Source organism: Drosophila miranda, chromosome 2 (assembly GCF_003369915.1).
Source record: "Drosophila miranda strain MSH22 chromosome 2, D.miranda_PacBio2.1, whole genome shotgun sequence".
Lineage (NCBI taxonomy): Eukaryota > Metazoa > Arthropoda > Insecta > Diptera > Drosophilidae > Drosophila > Drosophila miranda.
Genome location: NC_046675.1, coordinates 5746694 through 5762573, shown reverse-complemented (window position 1 = coordinate 5762573; position 15880 = coordinate 5746694). Strand labels below are relative to the sequence as shown.

General features: G+C 46.5%; 3 protein-coding genes and 1 non-coding gene across 6 annotated transcripts; 2 read left to right on the top strand and 2 right to left on the bottom strand.

Annotated features, from left to right (window-relative positions):
• Nucleotides 1-1026: 1026 nt before the first annotated feature.
• On the bottom strand, nt 1027-14766 carry LOC108154241 (ubiquitin thioesterase trabid). 2 transcript variants are annotated; one of them, XM_017284473.2, is made up of 10 exons: nt 5496-5716; nt 5243-5322; nt 4579-4820; nt 3876-4515; nt 3625-3814; nt 2840-3566; nt 2531-2775; nt 2258-2469; nt 2050-2198; nt 1027-1974 (listed from the first exon to the last, which is right to left on the bottom strand). In XM_017284473.2, exons 3-10 carry the CDS (start codon nt 4704-4706, stop codon nt 1896-1898), a joined length of 2370 nt encoding a protein of 789 aa, XP_017139962.1. In that variant the 5' UTR covers nt 4707-4820; nt 5243-5322; nt 5496-5716; the 3' UTR covers nt 1027-1895. The 2 variants fall into 2 exon arrangements, with proteins under 2 accessions (XP_017139962.1, XP_033245007.1); XM_033389116.1 differs by lacking the exons at nt 5243-5322; nt 5496-5716 and adding an exon at nt 13992-14766.
• On the top strand, nt 5783-15499 carry LOC108154239 (protein dalmatian). 2 transcript variants are annotated; one of them, XM_017284472.2, is made up of 4 exons: nt 5783-6231; nt 6292-8192; nt 8448-8714; nt 15473-15499. In XM_017284472.2, the coding sequence occupies exons 1-4, from the start codon at nt 5982-5984 to the stop codon at nt 15482-15484; spliced, it is 2430 nt and encodes an 809-aa protein (XP_017139961.1). In that variant the 5' UTR covers nt 5783-5981; the 3' UTR covers nt 15485-15499. The 2 variants fall into 2 exon arrangements, with proteins under 2 accessions (XP_017139961.1, XP_017139960.1); XM_017284471.2 differs by lacking the exon at nt 15473-15499 and having other exon boundaries at nt 5784-6231; nt 8448-9379.
• Nucleotides 8226-8387, top strand: LOC117187606. Its single transcript, XR_004472261.1, has one exon.
• LOC117187121 (major heat shock 70 kDa protein Ba-like) lies at nt 9310-11501 on the bottom strand. The gene has a single exon (XM_033389118.1). The coding sequence runs from the start codon at nt 11337-11339 to the stop codon at nt 9414-9416; it is 1926 nt and encodes a 641-aa protein (XP_033245009.1). The 5' UTR covers nt 11340-11501; the 3' UTR covers nt 9310-9413.
• Nucleotides 15500-15880: the final 381 nt, after the last annotated feature.

The window sequence follows — 15880 nt, the reverse complement described above, 5'->3', positions numbered from 1 at the left end:
AATCCTCATAAGATTGGTAAGAGATCTTTTTTAAAATTCTGGAAATATAAATAATCGAATATATGTACATATATCTTCGTAGCATAGCCTAACAATTTGATTTAAAAAATATATTGTAGGACGATAACAGGCAAAATGAAGGCCTTGAGAACATTTCTGCAAGTTAGATAACCCCTTGATTCAATATTTTGGGTGGTCAAAAAATCTGTTGAGGGGGCGACGTTGTTTTACTCAGTTCTTGGACAACTTCCGGCCACAAAACGGCTGTGTACCACTCAGAACTTATCTTCATAGTTTTCCCAAATTCTAAATTTCCTACCGCCGTGATTCATCGCCTGTTACTATGTTAAAAACTCATGAGTACCCGCTGTCACCCGATCGAGATTCAGGACTCTTACAATGTGAAGTGGTATCGCTTGGTGGGTACCGCAGCCGACGCCTCCCACGGTCTTAAGGAGACATGGTACCAGATGAGGAAGGCGGAAGCACGAATCATACACCGTCGACTGCAAACACAACGGCGATGTTGGATTCTCGATTGTCTTCGATGGAGGGACCTCGAGTTGGTGGGCAAACTGTGGGTCGAAGAGGTGGCCGAAAAGAAGAACCTCTTCGTCCTCCAGGACGATACAGGGAATGAGCATCGAGCTCCACTCTGCTTCTTCCTTTTGTCAAAGATTTCGGATATACAAGCACTTCGAATACTTGACTAGAGTGCCCTTTTTTTGGGGATCGAGACGCCCACACGGTCTTCAAAATCGGTTTTAGAAATCGTGAAAAACTGGTCATAGAACACAAATGGTCAAGGCTACGGATATAAAAGACAGCCTATGTTTTTTTCATTTGAATCTTTACTTAAAACTTTTTATTTAAATATGTGTTTTGTTTTTCATGCGCTTCGCGTGTACATTTGCACAATAAGCATTCTTAGAAGTTATTATAATGATAATAGTTATAACATTACCAACAAAAATTATAATGAGATAAAATTCCTTTTATACAGTTACAATAAAATTCATTATGTTATTGGCCCTTGTTCAATCTTTCTGGAACCATAGGATCTCTATATGTATATGTTAAGTATATATATATGTATATATATATAATTAAATATATTTTATGTATAGGCATGAATGTATATAATGCTTCATAATAATTCCAAAAAGTGTTTTAAAAACTATCAATAAACTTTTCAATGACGCTTATAAGAAACTTTCATATTCACCCACATTATTGTGATCGTGTTTGTTTTACCACTTGCTAAAATTTAATAGTACATCGAGATTTCGAATAAGTTACAACATACATACGATGCACACAAGATGAGGGATCATCTAGCATGTGCATACATAGGTATCCTATATGGTATTTACTGCATACGTACTGTGTATATGTTTCTTCTTCACTTTCAGTTTCGGCCCTGCACTAGATTGCACCCAATGGATTGTTACAGATTATTGTATAAGTGTAATTTGATCTACCAGTGTGTGTGTGTATGTTTAGCTTCAATTTCGTTTACTATATGGTCTAATCGTACGCCGCATCGACCCAATGTGAATAAATTTGACTAAAATCAACAAACGTTGAATTGGGAACGGATATGATATACCTACCGACAATGAATGTGTCTGTACTGTCTTCGTATTTTGTTTCTTAACCTTTAGTTTTTCTTTCAAATTAGTTACAACTACAAATTTCAACTGTATGCATATGTGTACGTATTTTCTATAGTTTCCATTAGCTAACTTCAACTCCAACTGCAAATGTGTAGGATCTCTGCACTTCAAAACTCTTCTTGAACTTCGTCACTGATACGATACCGATTCGGTAAAAGAATAAGTAAGAGACAATAATATTTATTGTTTATTTATGGGGTGTGTGTGTGTGTGCAATATCTATTCTTCATCCGAGTCTCCCTCGCTGGAGTAATGTGTTATTTGTGGGCGACGAACAAACGGCGCAGTTATCACTTGTCTGCGTGGGGGGAGGGGCGAGTGACAACACAAAAATCAGCATGATTACATTGGCCATTAATCAAGACATACTTACGCAATGCGTCTGTAATGATTCAGCCATTCCTCCAGCATTTGTGCCACAAGAAGGGGACGTTTGCCCAATTTTTGTTGCGCCACAAGCAGACCGCCATCAGTTACGCAAACATCCAGCCATTGGCGCATCATTGACTCCTCATTGCCCACCTGTCAAAGAAATTAACGAATCAGTTTCTTCTTTACAGATCTTTCAGTTGCATTCTCACCTCCGACTGTGTGAGAAAATGTATGGGCAAGAGCTTGAGCTCGCAGTCTATCAGTGGCAGGTAGGTGACATCCTCAACATCGTCACGACGCCCATCGATTCGTGTGAACGGCTCCATGGGCACCAAGGCGCTGAAGTGACCGCGTGTATAGCCCAGGGCGATGGGTGATTTGGTGCAAAAGTTCTGATCCCAGAACAAAGGCAAGTAGACACCTGAAATGCAGGCAGCTCCGGCTAGAAAAATGTAATTCATATAGATATAATGTTTGCTCACCTTCGAAACGCGCATATCCAATGTCTTCACCACGAAAACTCTTCACGTACTTAACGCCATAAACAATAATTGGACGTCTAAGGATGTGCGCCAGCGCAAAAATGTGCAACTGTTCCAGAGATGAGCCTGGTTGGCTAGCCAGCGAAAGCAGTGTGCTCCAATCATCCTCCCACTGCGATTCCTCCAGAGTAAAGTGCAGCATGGAGGCCTGCAACATTTCGTACTCCTTCCAGCGCGTGAAGAACCTGAAAACAGACGATCAAGGGTGAGCGAAAGCCTGCTTCTCCACTCCCATTACTCTTCACTTACACATGTCCACACTGATGCAGTGTGTCGGCAAGCGTACGTCTAAGGATATTGTCGCGATCGAAGACTCCCCATGTGGCCTGCATGGCCGAGTCCAAGAGGCAATCGCCAGCACTGCGGTTCCACAAGACAAACATCCGCGAGCTGAGACGTGCCGTTATCTCCAGCGACCAGTTGAGAGCCGGCGGCGGCGTCTCTAACTGCTTCTGCGCATCTCTGTCCAGGAGCTCATCGTACAGCTGCTCCTGTATGGGAATGGGCAATTCCTCAATCTCGGCGGGGAGGGCAAAGGTGGCATGCTTTTGCACATAGTGGCAGGGAAGGCCAGACTTGCGCAAACGGAGCGTATTGGCAAAGTGTCGGCGAATGTCCGCGGCCAGATCCGGCGCCACATAAGAGGGCACACGCTTTATTCCTGGCCCCGAACCAGAGATCTGAGCCAGCAGCATGGGCAGCATTTCCTCGCGATGGAAACGTATGGCCAGGTGGATCAGTGTATGACCCACATCAAAGGCCGAGTTGCGATTCAAGGCGGCTATCTCGTTGCTGGTCAGTGAGCGGGCCGGATTGCCGCCACATGACAGATACGCCTCCACAGCGCTGTAGTTATTCTCGACGACGCCTAAGCAGGCATTCAGCCATTGCCAGTCCACTTGTCGCCTGATTTGACGCTGACGCCGTTCCTGCCGCTCTTGCAGCGTATCACAGTTGTTGATGGTTTCCGAGGAACCTGCAAGCGAACGTTTAGTAAATTTAAGACGTGCTCTATCTGTTGCTGTATCCCTTACCCAGTTGGTAAATGTGCTTTTTATTGAATGAGTTATTGACGCTGACGGTGTCTACGTTCTGATGCTCGTCCTGGATGGTCTGGCTGGAGGAGGCATGCAAGTCGTTTTGTGATCCGCTTATCTCACGCTCCCGTGTCTTGCCGCACATGGAGCATTTGATGCTCCTGGGCCAGTTCTCGTAGGTGCACGACTGCAAGAGGATTGCAAATTAGTTGGATACTTATTAAATACAGGTTTTTAGGACAACCCACATTGCACGCCCACTTGGACACATAGCAATGCTTCGGCTGCAGCGGGACAGCAACAGCCACAGAAGAGTCCCGTTGCTGTTGCTGCTGGTGCTGTTGATGTTGTTGTTGATTGGCAGGCCTTTTATTCGGCGACTGGTTGTGTGATGCATTGGCGAGATTGTTCAGATACGTGGCATCGTCGATGGTCTGACTGGGACTGAGACTGAGACGATTGGAGGCAGTGGCTCCTATTAACTGTTGCTTCTGTTGTTGTCTCGCAGCCGTGTCTTTGGTGGATACGAGTTCCGTATCCGAGCCGCTGATGCGCAGTGCGTGTAGTGCCTCTCCAGCTCGATCGACGCAATCAGCATCCGCCTCATTGTCATTATCATTTCTGCTTTCCATGGCCTCGCCGCCGCGTTTGGTACAGCATTGGACGCAGCGCACACTACGTGGCCAATTGAGATAGGTGCACACCTTGCATTCCCACTTCTCGCTGTCGACAACATTGCTCTGCCGCAACTGGGGCTGCTGCGATTGCTGCGATTGCTGCGACTGCATCGTGTAGCACGTGGAGGTCGGTGTTGGCGTTGGCTCGACAGCAGCCAGCCCAGACGCTGCCTCCTCTGGGATGGAGCTACTCTCCTGCGCTGGACTGAGCCTACAAAAGGGAGGGGAGTACATAAGTAAATGGTTCAAGGTAGGGGTGGTGTCAAGGCCATACCGAAAGATATCCTCGCTCAGCAGCGCCTTCGAGGCCTGGCACATGGTGCATTTCAGTGACGATGGGTAATTTTCGTAGGTGCAGATTTCACATTTCCATTTCTGTGCCTCGTCTTTGGTATCGCACATTGTTTTGTGCGCGGAAACAGCCACAGCGACGCAGCAGTTGCTCCGGACAGTTATGTGCTTGGTACGCGCGCTCCTTCTCCCTTAGCCCTTTGTCCCCGTTCCGTGGCAATCGTTCTAAATTCGCGATAGAGAGGAGAGCAGAGGAGAGGCAATTAAATAATTTCACTTGTTTAATAAGGTCAAACAACGCAAATGGCAAGCAAAACGCTACAAAATGTCCTTGACCCTGAGACATATTCCACGGATACAGAGATACAGAGACACATTTATACATATTCATTCGTGTGCATTTTTTGTTGGCCCGAGATGTTTATATTTCTTTCTTACTTTCGTCACAGATAGCCTTCAGGGGGCCTGGGAATGGGTTGCTTGCACTTATTTGTTGCTATTTGTATGTACTCGTACATGTACATCCGTATGTACATACATACATATGCATCTATATTTGATAGGGGAGGGAGGGCACGAGGGGCTGGTGGTGCACTGTTTTTCCGCGCTACTTTCTGATTGGATTAATTTTCGTGTCGTATCAGTACCTGGCGCAAAACTATCCAAGGAAGGGAAGGCCTTATGTAGAAATCCAAGACATCGACTGCTGCATCGACTGCTGGCTGCACTGCAATTCGAATTAACTTTATTGAGAGAGTGTCGAAAGAAAACTGTTGTCAGCCACGAGCTGCTGTTCGCCCGCGCCTTTGAATTTAGCGTGAATATATTGACTCAATATTGGCAGTGGCAGTAGCAGTAGCGCGGGGCAAGTGTAATTGTGGGTGGGAGATTTACACTTACAATTACAAAACAAAGATGAAAAAACTTTCACTCGATTTTTTGGGGCCAAAATATGACTATGATCGACATACACAATAACACACCACGCACACACTGTCGACGTTTGTCCGATGGGCAGGTGCAAGTAGTAGTACAAGGAACTTGGAATTTGGATTATTTGGAAGTTTGCTAATTATTTATTTTTTTATTTATCGTCACATTGCGAGGGCTGGCGTGATTTCAATCATCTGTTTTTCACCTATCGATACTACCGTTCGCGTCTATCGATGGACATTCCATCCCTCGCTGACAGGGTTGCCAAGCGCGTCGCATAGTTGATAACGCGGCAGCTGTACCCCCGATACTATTTCGTGCGATCTAAACAAAATCACTAACTAAATGGTTAAAAGGTCGAATACCTATACATTTTGGCACCCAATGCGGTAGCAGGAACAAACTCAAGTCGCGTTTTGCTCAAACCACGCAGTGGGAGTCATCCACGGCACAATGGCAGCCACCACGACTTCAATGCCTCGCCTTCGAAGATGCGTAGTTAAAATACAACGCATTAAGCCCCACGAAAATGCAATACTAACGAGCCAAGAGCCAATTTCGAGCCAAAATGCTATCCCATCCCCTACCAATCCACCCGAGGCGGGCGCTGGAGCCTGCGACACAAGTGTCTTTCAGCCAGATCGCAACTCCACGATGTGCGTGTCCAGAACACAGGTGAACGTCACGGGCGCGAATTTACCAAGTATGTTTTGTTTGTACGATTTATGCCCATCACAAGTGATCACCCATAACATTTTTTCAGACGCAACTATATCACCATTTCGCATTCGCATCAAGAAATTGCCTGTGCCCAAGCCAGTGGAGACGGCGACACCAGTGCAGCCTACAACTGTATCCCCAGTTCAAGTGCGCCTCAAGAGAATCCCCTTGGCTAAGCCGGCAGAGAAAGTGGCTTCCGCGCCGCCTACAACTACAACACCAGTACGTGTTCGCATCAAACGAATCCCCCTGGCTAAGCCAGCAGAGACAGCCACATCCGCGCAAAGTAAAACAACGCAGGCTGAGCGAGAACATCGGTTCTTCCACAGGGATCAGCCACCGCCGCGATCACGGTCTTCCATCACGCGCAACGTCTATGAGTTTCTCTCCCAATCTCAGATTGAAGATGACAAGAATCGCGAAGATCCTGCTGCTGATATAATCAAAAAGATGGTAAGCGCCGGCAAGGCGTGCGTAATGATTCGCTCCAAAAAGGATGGCAGACAACGCGCCAAGCCCGTGAAGAAGGTTCGACCAGTGGGTAAACGAAGACAATGCTCTCTGAAAAACTTGGAAACTTCAAAGTCCAAAGAGGGCACGCCAGAGAAACGGATTCCTCTGGCGCCCGCGGCCGCGGCCGCGGCCCTGTCGCCGATTCTCGAGCCCGACAATGATGTGATCGGTAGCAGTGATTCTGAAGCACCCAACGCTGGACCTTTTCAAGTATCAGTGAGTGTGCATAGCTCTCCGCAGGCACGCTTTTCTATCCAGCAGAATGCATCGACACACCACCCCAACACACCACCCTTACACGACGGCGCCTACAGCCATTTGGCCCGTTCCGTATTGCTCAATGAAACTAAGACACATTATCCGACAAACTCTATAGAGAGACGCCGCCAGCTGGTGAATATGGCTCGTAAATTTGTGAGCACACCGCTCAGACGTAAGAGCCCAAGTAGCAATGTCACGGCATCGGCAATTTCACCGATTCCACGACAGACTGTGGTGGCCAGTCCTTCAGGTGGTGCCTCTCCCTGGCGAGTATCTGACGAATCAGTCATGCCGAATACATTTGTATTCGGTTTCAACACATCACAGTTGCCATCGTATTCCAGCGATCATATTCAACGTCGCCAGCATGTCTATGTACCAGACGAAGCAGCAGCAGGACTAGTGGAGGATCCACCCAACGAAGAGTCTATTTGTCCGGCCTTGAACGAGCACAGTCTGGGATCGAACGCGAACGATTCAAACGAGGAAAATCTGCCACCAACTGTTGCGCATAAAACCCCGACAACAGCCAATGATCAGGAAGATGCGGAGAACGTTGAAAACGTTGTACATTTGCCAAACCCAAGGCGGACGCTGCAGGAACGTGCTCCTCTGAAAGACATCAATGTATTGGATGTGGTTGTATTGCCATCGTGGAAGAAGAATATCCAAACGACAGCCATAACGCCCACGAAAGCCAATACACCAGCAATGACGAGTTCTCCAGCTACTCAGTTTTTCGGGTTCGATGAGTTCTTGGAGGAGGAAAATAGCCACAAACGCCGCAGAACAGAACGGAACACGACTGTCCACACACCTAGTAAATCCGGCCATCTGTTCGGCTTTGAGGAATTCCTCGAAGGGGATGAATCTGCCGAGTCTAGGGGCTCTACTTCCGCCCCTCAAAATGTGACGCTGCACGAGAAACTGCAGCGACTTAAGCAGCTACGACCTACGGAAAAAGAGCTGCCGCAGGTTTCCACCGCTCCGCTGCGCCGTGCAGGCGATTGTTTTGGTGAGCTGCAACCACAACAGCGTGACATTCGGGATGTGCTGTGCTCCACCATGTTGTCGGAGCCGCCGAAACGGCAACCTGCACTGGCTGCAGACGAGTCGACTGGATTATTCAAAGATTCAGAGCCCGATCTGGAGACAACATTTGACGCAAAGGTAAGTTCTAGAAAGCCTATTAGCATAGAAAGATAAGCGCCCAGACTCGTCGACGTTGCGCACAGTATACAACGTCGTGACCAATGGTTGGCGCTAGATAAAACCAAACTGAAACGCTTTATTAGTTCCAGTTGAGCCAACAGGGCCGCAAAGACTCAAGTTTATCTTTGATCGGTAGTAAGCAGCTCGCACAGAATTACTAACATCTCTGGCACATTATTTCTAATAAACGAAATTAAACTAACTATTTTGCAGGCCCACAGACGCACTTATGTGAAGGAGAAACCCAAGCGCAAGCGGAAGCAACGCGTCCAAGTGCTGTATATTGACTGTGGATCGTCCGAAGACGAGGACGGGGAGAACGAGCCGGACTCGAGTGATAACAGCGTCAAATCTCCAAAGAAAAGAGGTCCAGGACCGCGACAAAAACGACCCCGAAAGGATGTCGAGCACGAGGCAAAACTGCGGGAATTCATCACCAGCTTCAACAAGGAATGCGAGGAGGTGCAGAATTATTCACTGGTCATTGAATAGCCCATACCTTAAGGATTACGGTAGCTTATTGTTTTCTTTTTCCCCTTCCTTTGAAAGAAATTTAAATTCAAGAAAAGGATCAGAGTGTATCATTGTTTCCCCCCCCCACCCCCCCCCCCCCCCTTCCATCGAAGGAACTTTAAATTTAAGAAAAGGATCATAATGTGTCATTGTTTTTTCCCCCCTTCCATCGAAGGAACTTTAACTTTACGTTAAGGAAATTAAGTGAAAGAATTCGAATTAATCTCGCCAACGATATCTGTAATACGTATACGATTACACATTCTGAGTGAATTTATTATTATACTATCCATTCCATGTAAATAGCTCGTCTATATTCTGACCAATCTACGAGTGTAAGAAAACGTGCTCGATTTGAAACTTTCGTCTTGCAAAAATATAAAACTGAATTCATTTCGCAAAAAGTTTATAACGAAGAAACCCCACACAAAAGCTTGATGTTTTTCTTTTAAACAGTAAAATAAATATTTTATTTGAGACTTATAACTAACTTAGACATTTACAATTTGTTCCTAACGTAAAACTAACAATTTATTCGCCAATACTAGGAATGATTAGGTGGGAAAACCACAAAAAATTCTTGTCAGTCTTCAAAACATAAAATGAACTCTAAATAAATCCATCAATGTAAATATCTCTATGGCTTCGGCTCCTTACTAGTGTCCCTTAGTCGACCTCCTCGACAGTGGGTCCAGAAAAGCCCCCAAATCCGCCGGCCTGCTGGCCACAGTTGGCTCCTGCCGCAGGACCTGCCGCAGCGCCCTGCTGATGAATCTTGGTCATTATCGGGGAACAGTGCTTGCTGAGCTCCTCCATTTTGTGGTCGAACTCCTCCTTCTCGGCGGTGGTGTTCATGTCCAGCCACTTGATGGTCTCGTTGCACTTCTCCAGAACGGAAGCTTTATCGGCCTCGCTCAGTTTATCGGATCCGGCCTGTTCCACGGCCTGCTTGACGTTGAAGACGTAACCCTCCAGGCTGTTGCGCGAGGATACGCGCTGGCGCTGCTTCTCATCCTCGTCGGCGTAGCGCTCTGCCTCGTTCACCATGCGGTCGATATCAGCTTGGGATAGGCGGCCCTTGTCGTTCTGTATGGTAATGTTCTTGGCCTTGCCCGTGCTCATTTCCTTGGCAGTGACGTTGAGGATGCCGTTGGCGTCCAGGTCGAAAGTGACTTCGATCTGAGGCACGCCTCGCGGTGCTGGGGGAATTCCCGACAGCTCGAAGGTGCCCAGGGCGTTGTTGTCCTTGGTCATTGCGCGCTCGCCCTCGAACACCTGGATGGACACTCCGGGCTGGTTGTCGGCGTACGTCGAGAAGGTCTTGGTCTGCTTTGAGGGAATGCGGCAGTTGCGCTCGATCAGCTTTGTCATCACTCCGCCAGCAGTCTCTATGCCGAGGGAGAGCGGCGCCACATCCACCAGCAACACGTCCTGGATCTTGCCGCTTTGGTCGCCACTGAGGATCGCGGCCTGGACAGCAGCGCCGTAGGCCACCGCCTCGTCTGGATTGATGGACAGGTTGAGGCTCTTGCCGTTGAAGAACTGTTGGAGGAGGCTCTGCACCTTAGGGATGCGCGTTGAGCCGCCTACGAGCACAATGTCATGGATCTGGCTCTTGTCCATCTTGGCGTCGGTGAGGGCCTTCTCCACCGGCTGCAATGTGTTCCTGAAGAGGTCGGCGCACAGTTCCTCGAAACGTGCGCGGCTCATCTTGGTGTAGTAGTCGTGGCCCTCGAACAGAGCGTCTATCTCAATGGTCGCCTCCGTGCTGGAGGAGAGGGTGCGCTTCGCCCGCTCGGCCGCCGTTCGGAGGCGTCGCAGAGCACGAGGGTTGGAGCGCAGATCCTTCTTGAATTTACGCTTGAACTCGTCTGCCAGGTGTGTGACCAGTCGGTTGTCAAAGTCCTCGCCGCCCAGGTGGGTGTCTCCGGCAGTGGCCCGCACCTCAAACAGGGATCCCTCGTCGATGGTCAGGATGGACACGTCGAAGGTTCCGCCGCCCAGGTCGAAGATGAGCACGTTGCGCTCACCCTTCAGATTCTTGTCCAGGCCATAGGCCAGCGCGGCCGCCGTCGGCTCATTGACGATTCTGAGCACATTGAGGCCTGCGATGCGGCCAGCATCCTTCGTGGCCTGGCGCTGTGAGTCGTTGAAGTAGGCAGGCACTGTGATGACTGCGTCTGTGATGGTCTGGCCCAGATAAGCCTCGGCCGTCTCCTTCATTTTGACCAGCACCATCGAGCTGATCTCCTCCGGGGAAAAGCGCTTCGCTTCGCCCTTGAACTCAACGCCAATCTTTGGCTTGCCTCCATCGCTTACCACCTTGAACGGCCAGTGCTTGATGTCCTCCGCAATCTTGGGATCGTCGTACCTGCGCCCAATCAGGCGCTTCGCATCGAACACTGTGTTCTTCGGGTTCATTGCCACCTGGTTCTTGGCGGCGTCGCCAATCAGACGCTCCGACTCTGTGAATCCCACATAGCTGGGCGTCGTCCGGTTTCCCTGGTCGTTGGCGATGATCTCCACCTTTCCGTGCTGGTAGACACCCACGCAGGAGTACGTGGTGCCCAAGTCGATGCCAATAGCCGGCATTCTGTTTCTGTTTATGGTTTCTGGCTGCGTTTAAGATGCACTGGAACGTGTATTAGTTTCTGCTTTTACTATCGCAGGTAGTTTGTTCTTCTCAATGCGTATGGTTTCTTCTTTTGTTCAGTTTGAGTTTTTTCAAAATGGTTTACTTTGCTTTTTGCTGTTTTTTTGGCTTTTGGTAGCTCGCTTTGTTTCACTTTTGAGATGTGTTCTCTTCGCTTGTTTGAATTGAATTGCTGCGAAGAGAAACTGGCGGCTGTATTTATACCTGGCCGCTCTCCATTCGAAAATTCGAGAGCTCTCTTCTAGAAATATCTTGAATGTTACCCTGAATCGCGTGCGTCAGAGCGAGACAACGAGTCTTGGCAGCTGTCAGAGGCCGCAGAGAGAGCATGCACAGCTTGTACTCGTTAGAGAGGGTCGACGAAATTTCTCGACTTTTCCTGTGGCCAAAGTATCTGCGAGGTTCAAGTATCTGACCTACCGCAACAATCGGCTTGTTTTGGGAATCTAGAAAATTCGGTATATTTCTGGAGCATATCAATACAAATACATAAAATACATACTTTTACCTTAATGTTTGATGAGCAATTAACGCGAGATACCCAAATCTGGATTATATTCTTTAGTATAAAAATAAAAAATTTGTGATCTAGGTCAAATGGTTTTTTTTTCAACACGAAAATCCCCATCTCGAGAGATAGTGAAATGGATGAATCTGGACCCGTTACGATTCTATTTCTGAGGGAATTAATAAATAAAGGAATTAAAGTTATCATAAATATAAGGTACATAGCCTTTTGCCTTAATATGAAAAATCTAAAATTCCCATTACAGGGTCCACAGATTATGAAGGTCTTTTATTTGGTATCTGAAACGTCTGTTCGTGCCAAAAGGCATCCCTGGTCAGGGATATTCTAACCTACAATAGACTATACAAATATTTATCACAAGCATTTTTCATTTCAAATATATATTTTATGATCGATTAAACCTTAAAATCATAAATAAGGGCTGGCCAAAATAATAAGTACAGCAATTCTACAAAGCGAAAAACTAAAAGCGTATCAAAATTTGTCCACTTTTTTCTTATAATTTATAATCTTTTACTAGTATCCTATATAGCAACACTTATTTTGGATGATTTCGGCCATTCTTCTTGGCATACTAGCAATAAGTTTGCGGCAAGTCTCCACTGGAATCTCACACCACGTTTTTTGCACAAATTCTCCACAATCCTTTTTCTTTTCGAAAAGCATTTTTACTAATTCGACGTTTTAAGTCACCCCAAAGGTTTTCAAATGGGTTTATGTCAGGAGACTGACTTAGCCAAGCCATAACGTTTACATTTTTTTCCGTAAACCAAGCCTTCACCACCTTTGAGGTGTGCTTTGGGTCATTTTCCGGTAGAAATACCCATCTCAAGGGCATGTTTTCCTCAGCATTAGGTTGTATAATGTCTGTCAATATGTTTTTATACCCGAATTGGATCACATGATCAGTTATGCGATGTACCGGCCATGCCAAGAAAAATAGCCTCAGATAACTATACATCGGCCTCCGTTCTTAACCATTTTCTTTTTGTACCGGAAGTCGAATTCTTTGCCTTTGGGTCGTTGTATACATCTTCTGGAGTCATTATTAAAAGGATTTATTTTTGTTTCGTCTCTCAATAATATATAATTCCACTTTTAAGACCCATCTGACCCAGACCATGCCAAATGATTTTCAACGACTTTTTGCCTCATCTTCAAAATTTTGACTCGGAGTAAGTTCCAGTTGAGCCAACAGGGCCGCAAAGACTCAAGTTTATCTTTGATCGGTAGTAAGCAGCTCGCACAGAATTACTAACATCTCTGGCACATTATTTCTAATAAACGAAATTAAACAAACTATTTCGAATCTCGAATCTCCGTCGTCGGTGAATCGTCGAATCTCCAAAGAAAAGAGGTCCAGGACCGCGACAAAAACGACCCCGAAAGGATGTTGTAATGGGTAACGAGTACTTGGGCGAGATGGTATTACTCGGCTATGACCGGCACGTATTGTTTCCGGCTGCTGGCTCGTCGGCAAGGGGGTGGAGTTGTTTTATTGTCATAGTCCGAGGCCCTTTACTTTCTTTATTTTAAATTTAACGTGCAAGAAAAAAACAAGCCATACACTTCACCGGACAGAGTTCACTACAAATGACCACATAACACGGACGATTACCTAAAAGACAGACGGACGATCCTCAGCTGTTTCGAGGACCCCTGGCCCACCCTACCTTGGTCATGCCATTCCATTCATCTATCTGTCGGCCATGACCCCTTGGTGTGCCGACACGCGCTACAGGGGTTTGGAAGGGGAGATCATAAGAAGGGTTTAGTTAAACATTATAATGATATTTATTGGAACTAAATTATACATAAAAATACGGGGTATATGTTCCCTCCCATAGGCTACCTGGGCCTGGTTCCCTTGAACTAGGATCAGGTAAACTTATAAACTAGTATTTGAATAAATGTGCAATGGTAAAGATTAAAATTTAAAGATAGAATATAAATGTTGATTCTTACGGGCTACGAATCGGTAAGGCAATTTGGTCGGAACACCCATAGACAATTTCTTCCATGCCCAAATGATTGTGATCAAACACCTAGTAAATAAACTCACTTTTACTGCGGATCCACCGTCGAAAGCGCTTTCTGATGGTTGCTGCAAAACTGTGGTTAATATGATATTTTGGGTACGGGTGTATTATTATTGCATTTCGGTTATAAACATATGGGTTTTTGTTATTTTTTTTTGTTTTGATCTGTGCATGGAAGGTTATCTATTTATGGATTTGTTTTAGTTTCATATTCACTCTTCCTCTTGCCCTTCTTTTCCTACTCAATGCTCCCTCACTGCTGTTCTTCATTTCTGCATTTCTTTTTTATGTATATATATCTAAACTTAAATAGCTGTTCTGCTGCTCGGTACTATTCTGCTTAATCTTATGTTAACTTATGTTACTTCTCTCGGCTTATCGCCAGCCCCCTTCGGCTCCGTTGCTGGCGAGCGTTTTTATAGCTCACTCGCTCTCCTATTGGGCTCTGCCTTTGCTGCTTGCGTGTTCTCTCTCTCCCCCTCTTTCACTCTCTGCCTATGCGCGCATCACCTTTGGCTCCGCTCGCCCTCTTTATTTTTTTGGGGCATTACCCTTGCAGCTCTGAGTCTTGAACTCCAACAACACACTACCACTTTCCTTCCCTATGTAACCTGCGGATCTTAACTGGGCCTTGTTAACTTAATTTGGCATACGGCACGTTTAGGTAGGATTTGCGCGATTTTCCTCCTATTTCTCCGTTCGTATTTCACCGTTTGCTGCACTTTCCGCTATCGCGGATTATCGACCGTCCCGCTTTGTGGCCGCCGCCTCACCGACGTCGATCCGGCTGCCCGCGAAGGTCGAGCCTCTCTGAATTTTTCTGCGTCTCTGCTCCCTCGCTCTGTGCTGCGACGGATCAGCTGCTTGGAGCGCCGCTGCTTCGCCAGCCCAAATTGCTAGGCGCCAAATCTAGTGCAGGGAGAAAGAACCGTCTAACGTATTCGGCCCCGAAAGATCTGTGGTATCCCACTTTTTGTTCCTCTTACCCGTCAATCTTGGCCCCAGTGGCCGACCTAGCTTCAGTTATCGTAGTCCCGCGACTTTTGCTTTGCTGCTGCTGGATACCACTCGCGCTTTGACAATATTCTTTTCTTGACTTTGGAACTTTTTCATTCATGATTTTTGCTGAGCCTGTTCGGGGCGATGTTGGTCGCTCGACATCCAAATTCCAAAAGGAAGATGGACACGCTCCCATCCACTATGAGACCGGTCGGATCCGCTGGATGACGTTCGAATGTCATCGCTTTCTCCTCTTTCTCTTCAACTGCCATCAGCGCTAACTCACCCCCAGAGGGAGCCAACCTTTCAGATCACCGTTTTAGAGCCCCTGACTCCAAAACCCCCTGTAGCAGCGAGACTATGGCTGCCCATACAACGCCGTTGGCGGTCAATTTAGTTTTCGCCCTTAGCTCAGCTACAAGCCTCTTACAATGTCGAGCACGAGACAAAACTGCGGGAATTCATCACCAGCTTCAACAAGGAATGCGAGGAGAATTATTCACTGGTCATTGAATAGCCCATACCTTAAAGATTACGGTAGCTTATTGTTTTTTTTTCCCCTTCCTTTGAAAGAAATTTAAATTCAAGAAAAAGATCAGAGTGTATCATTGTTTCCCCCCCTTCCATCGAAGGAACTTTAAATTTAAGAAAAGGATCATAATGTGTCATTGTTTTTTCCCCCCTTCCATCGAAGGAACTTTAACTTTACGTTAAGGAAATTAAGTGAAAGAATTCGAATTAATCTCGCCAACGATATCTGTAATACGTATACGATTACACATTCTGAGTGAATTTATTATTATACTATCCATTCCATGTAAATAGCTCGTCTATATTCTGACCAATCTACGAGTGTAAGAAAACGTGCTCGATTTGAAACTTTCGTCTTGCAAAAATATAAAACTGAATTCAT

What these genes read in the sequence shown, in the direction of transcription:
- LOC108154241 (XM_033389116.1), bottom strand. Translation starts at nt 4,706, where the DNA reads ATGTGCGATACCAAAGACGAGGCACAGAAATGGAAATGTGAAATCTGC. An exon ending in CTGCATCAGTGTGGACATGT is followed by an intron (nt 2,776 to 2,839) that starts GTAAGTGAAGAG and finishes GTCTGTTTTCAG; the next exon opens with GTTCTTCACGCGCTGGAAGG. An exon ending in AATCATTACAGACGCATTGC is followed by an intron (nt 1,975 to 2,049) that starts GTAAGTATGTCT and finishes CCCCCCACGCAG; the next exon opens with ACAAGTGATAACTGCGCCGT.
- LOC108154239 (XM_017284472.2), top strand. Translation starts at nt 5,982, where the DNA reads ATGGCAGCCACCACGACTTCAATGCCTCGCCTTCGAAGATGCGTAGTT. An exon ending in CACGGGCGCGAATTTACCAA is followed by an intron (nt 6,232 to 6,291) that starts GTATGTTTTGTT and finishes ACATTTTTTCAG; the next exon opens with ACGCAACTATATCACCATTT. An exon ending in AGACAACATTTGACGCAAAG is followed by an intron (nt 8,193 to 8,447) that starts GTAAGTTCTAGA and finishes ACTATTTTGCAG; the next exon opens with GCCCACAGACGCACTTATGT.
- LOC117187121 (XM_033389118.1), bottom strand. Translation starts at nt 11,339, where the DNA reads ATGCCGGCTATTGGCATCGACTTGGGCACCACGTACTCCTGCGTGGGT.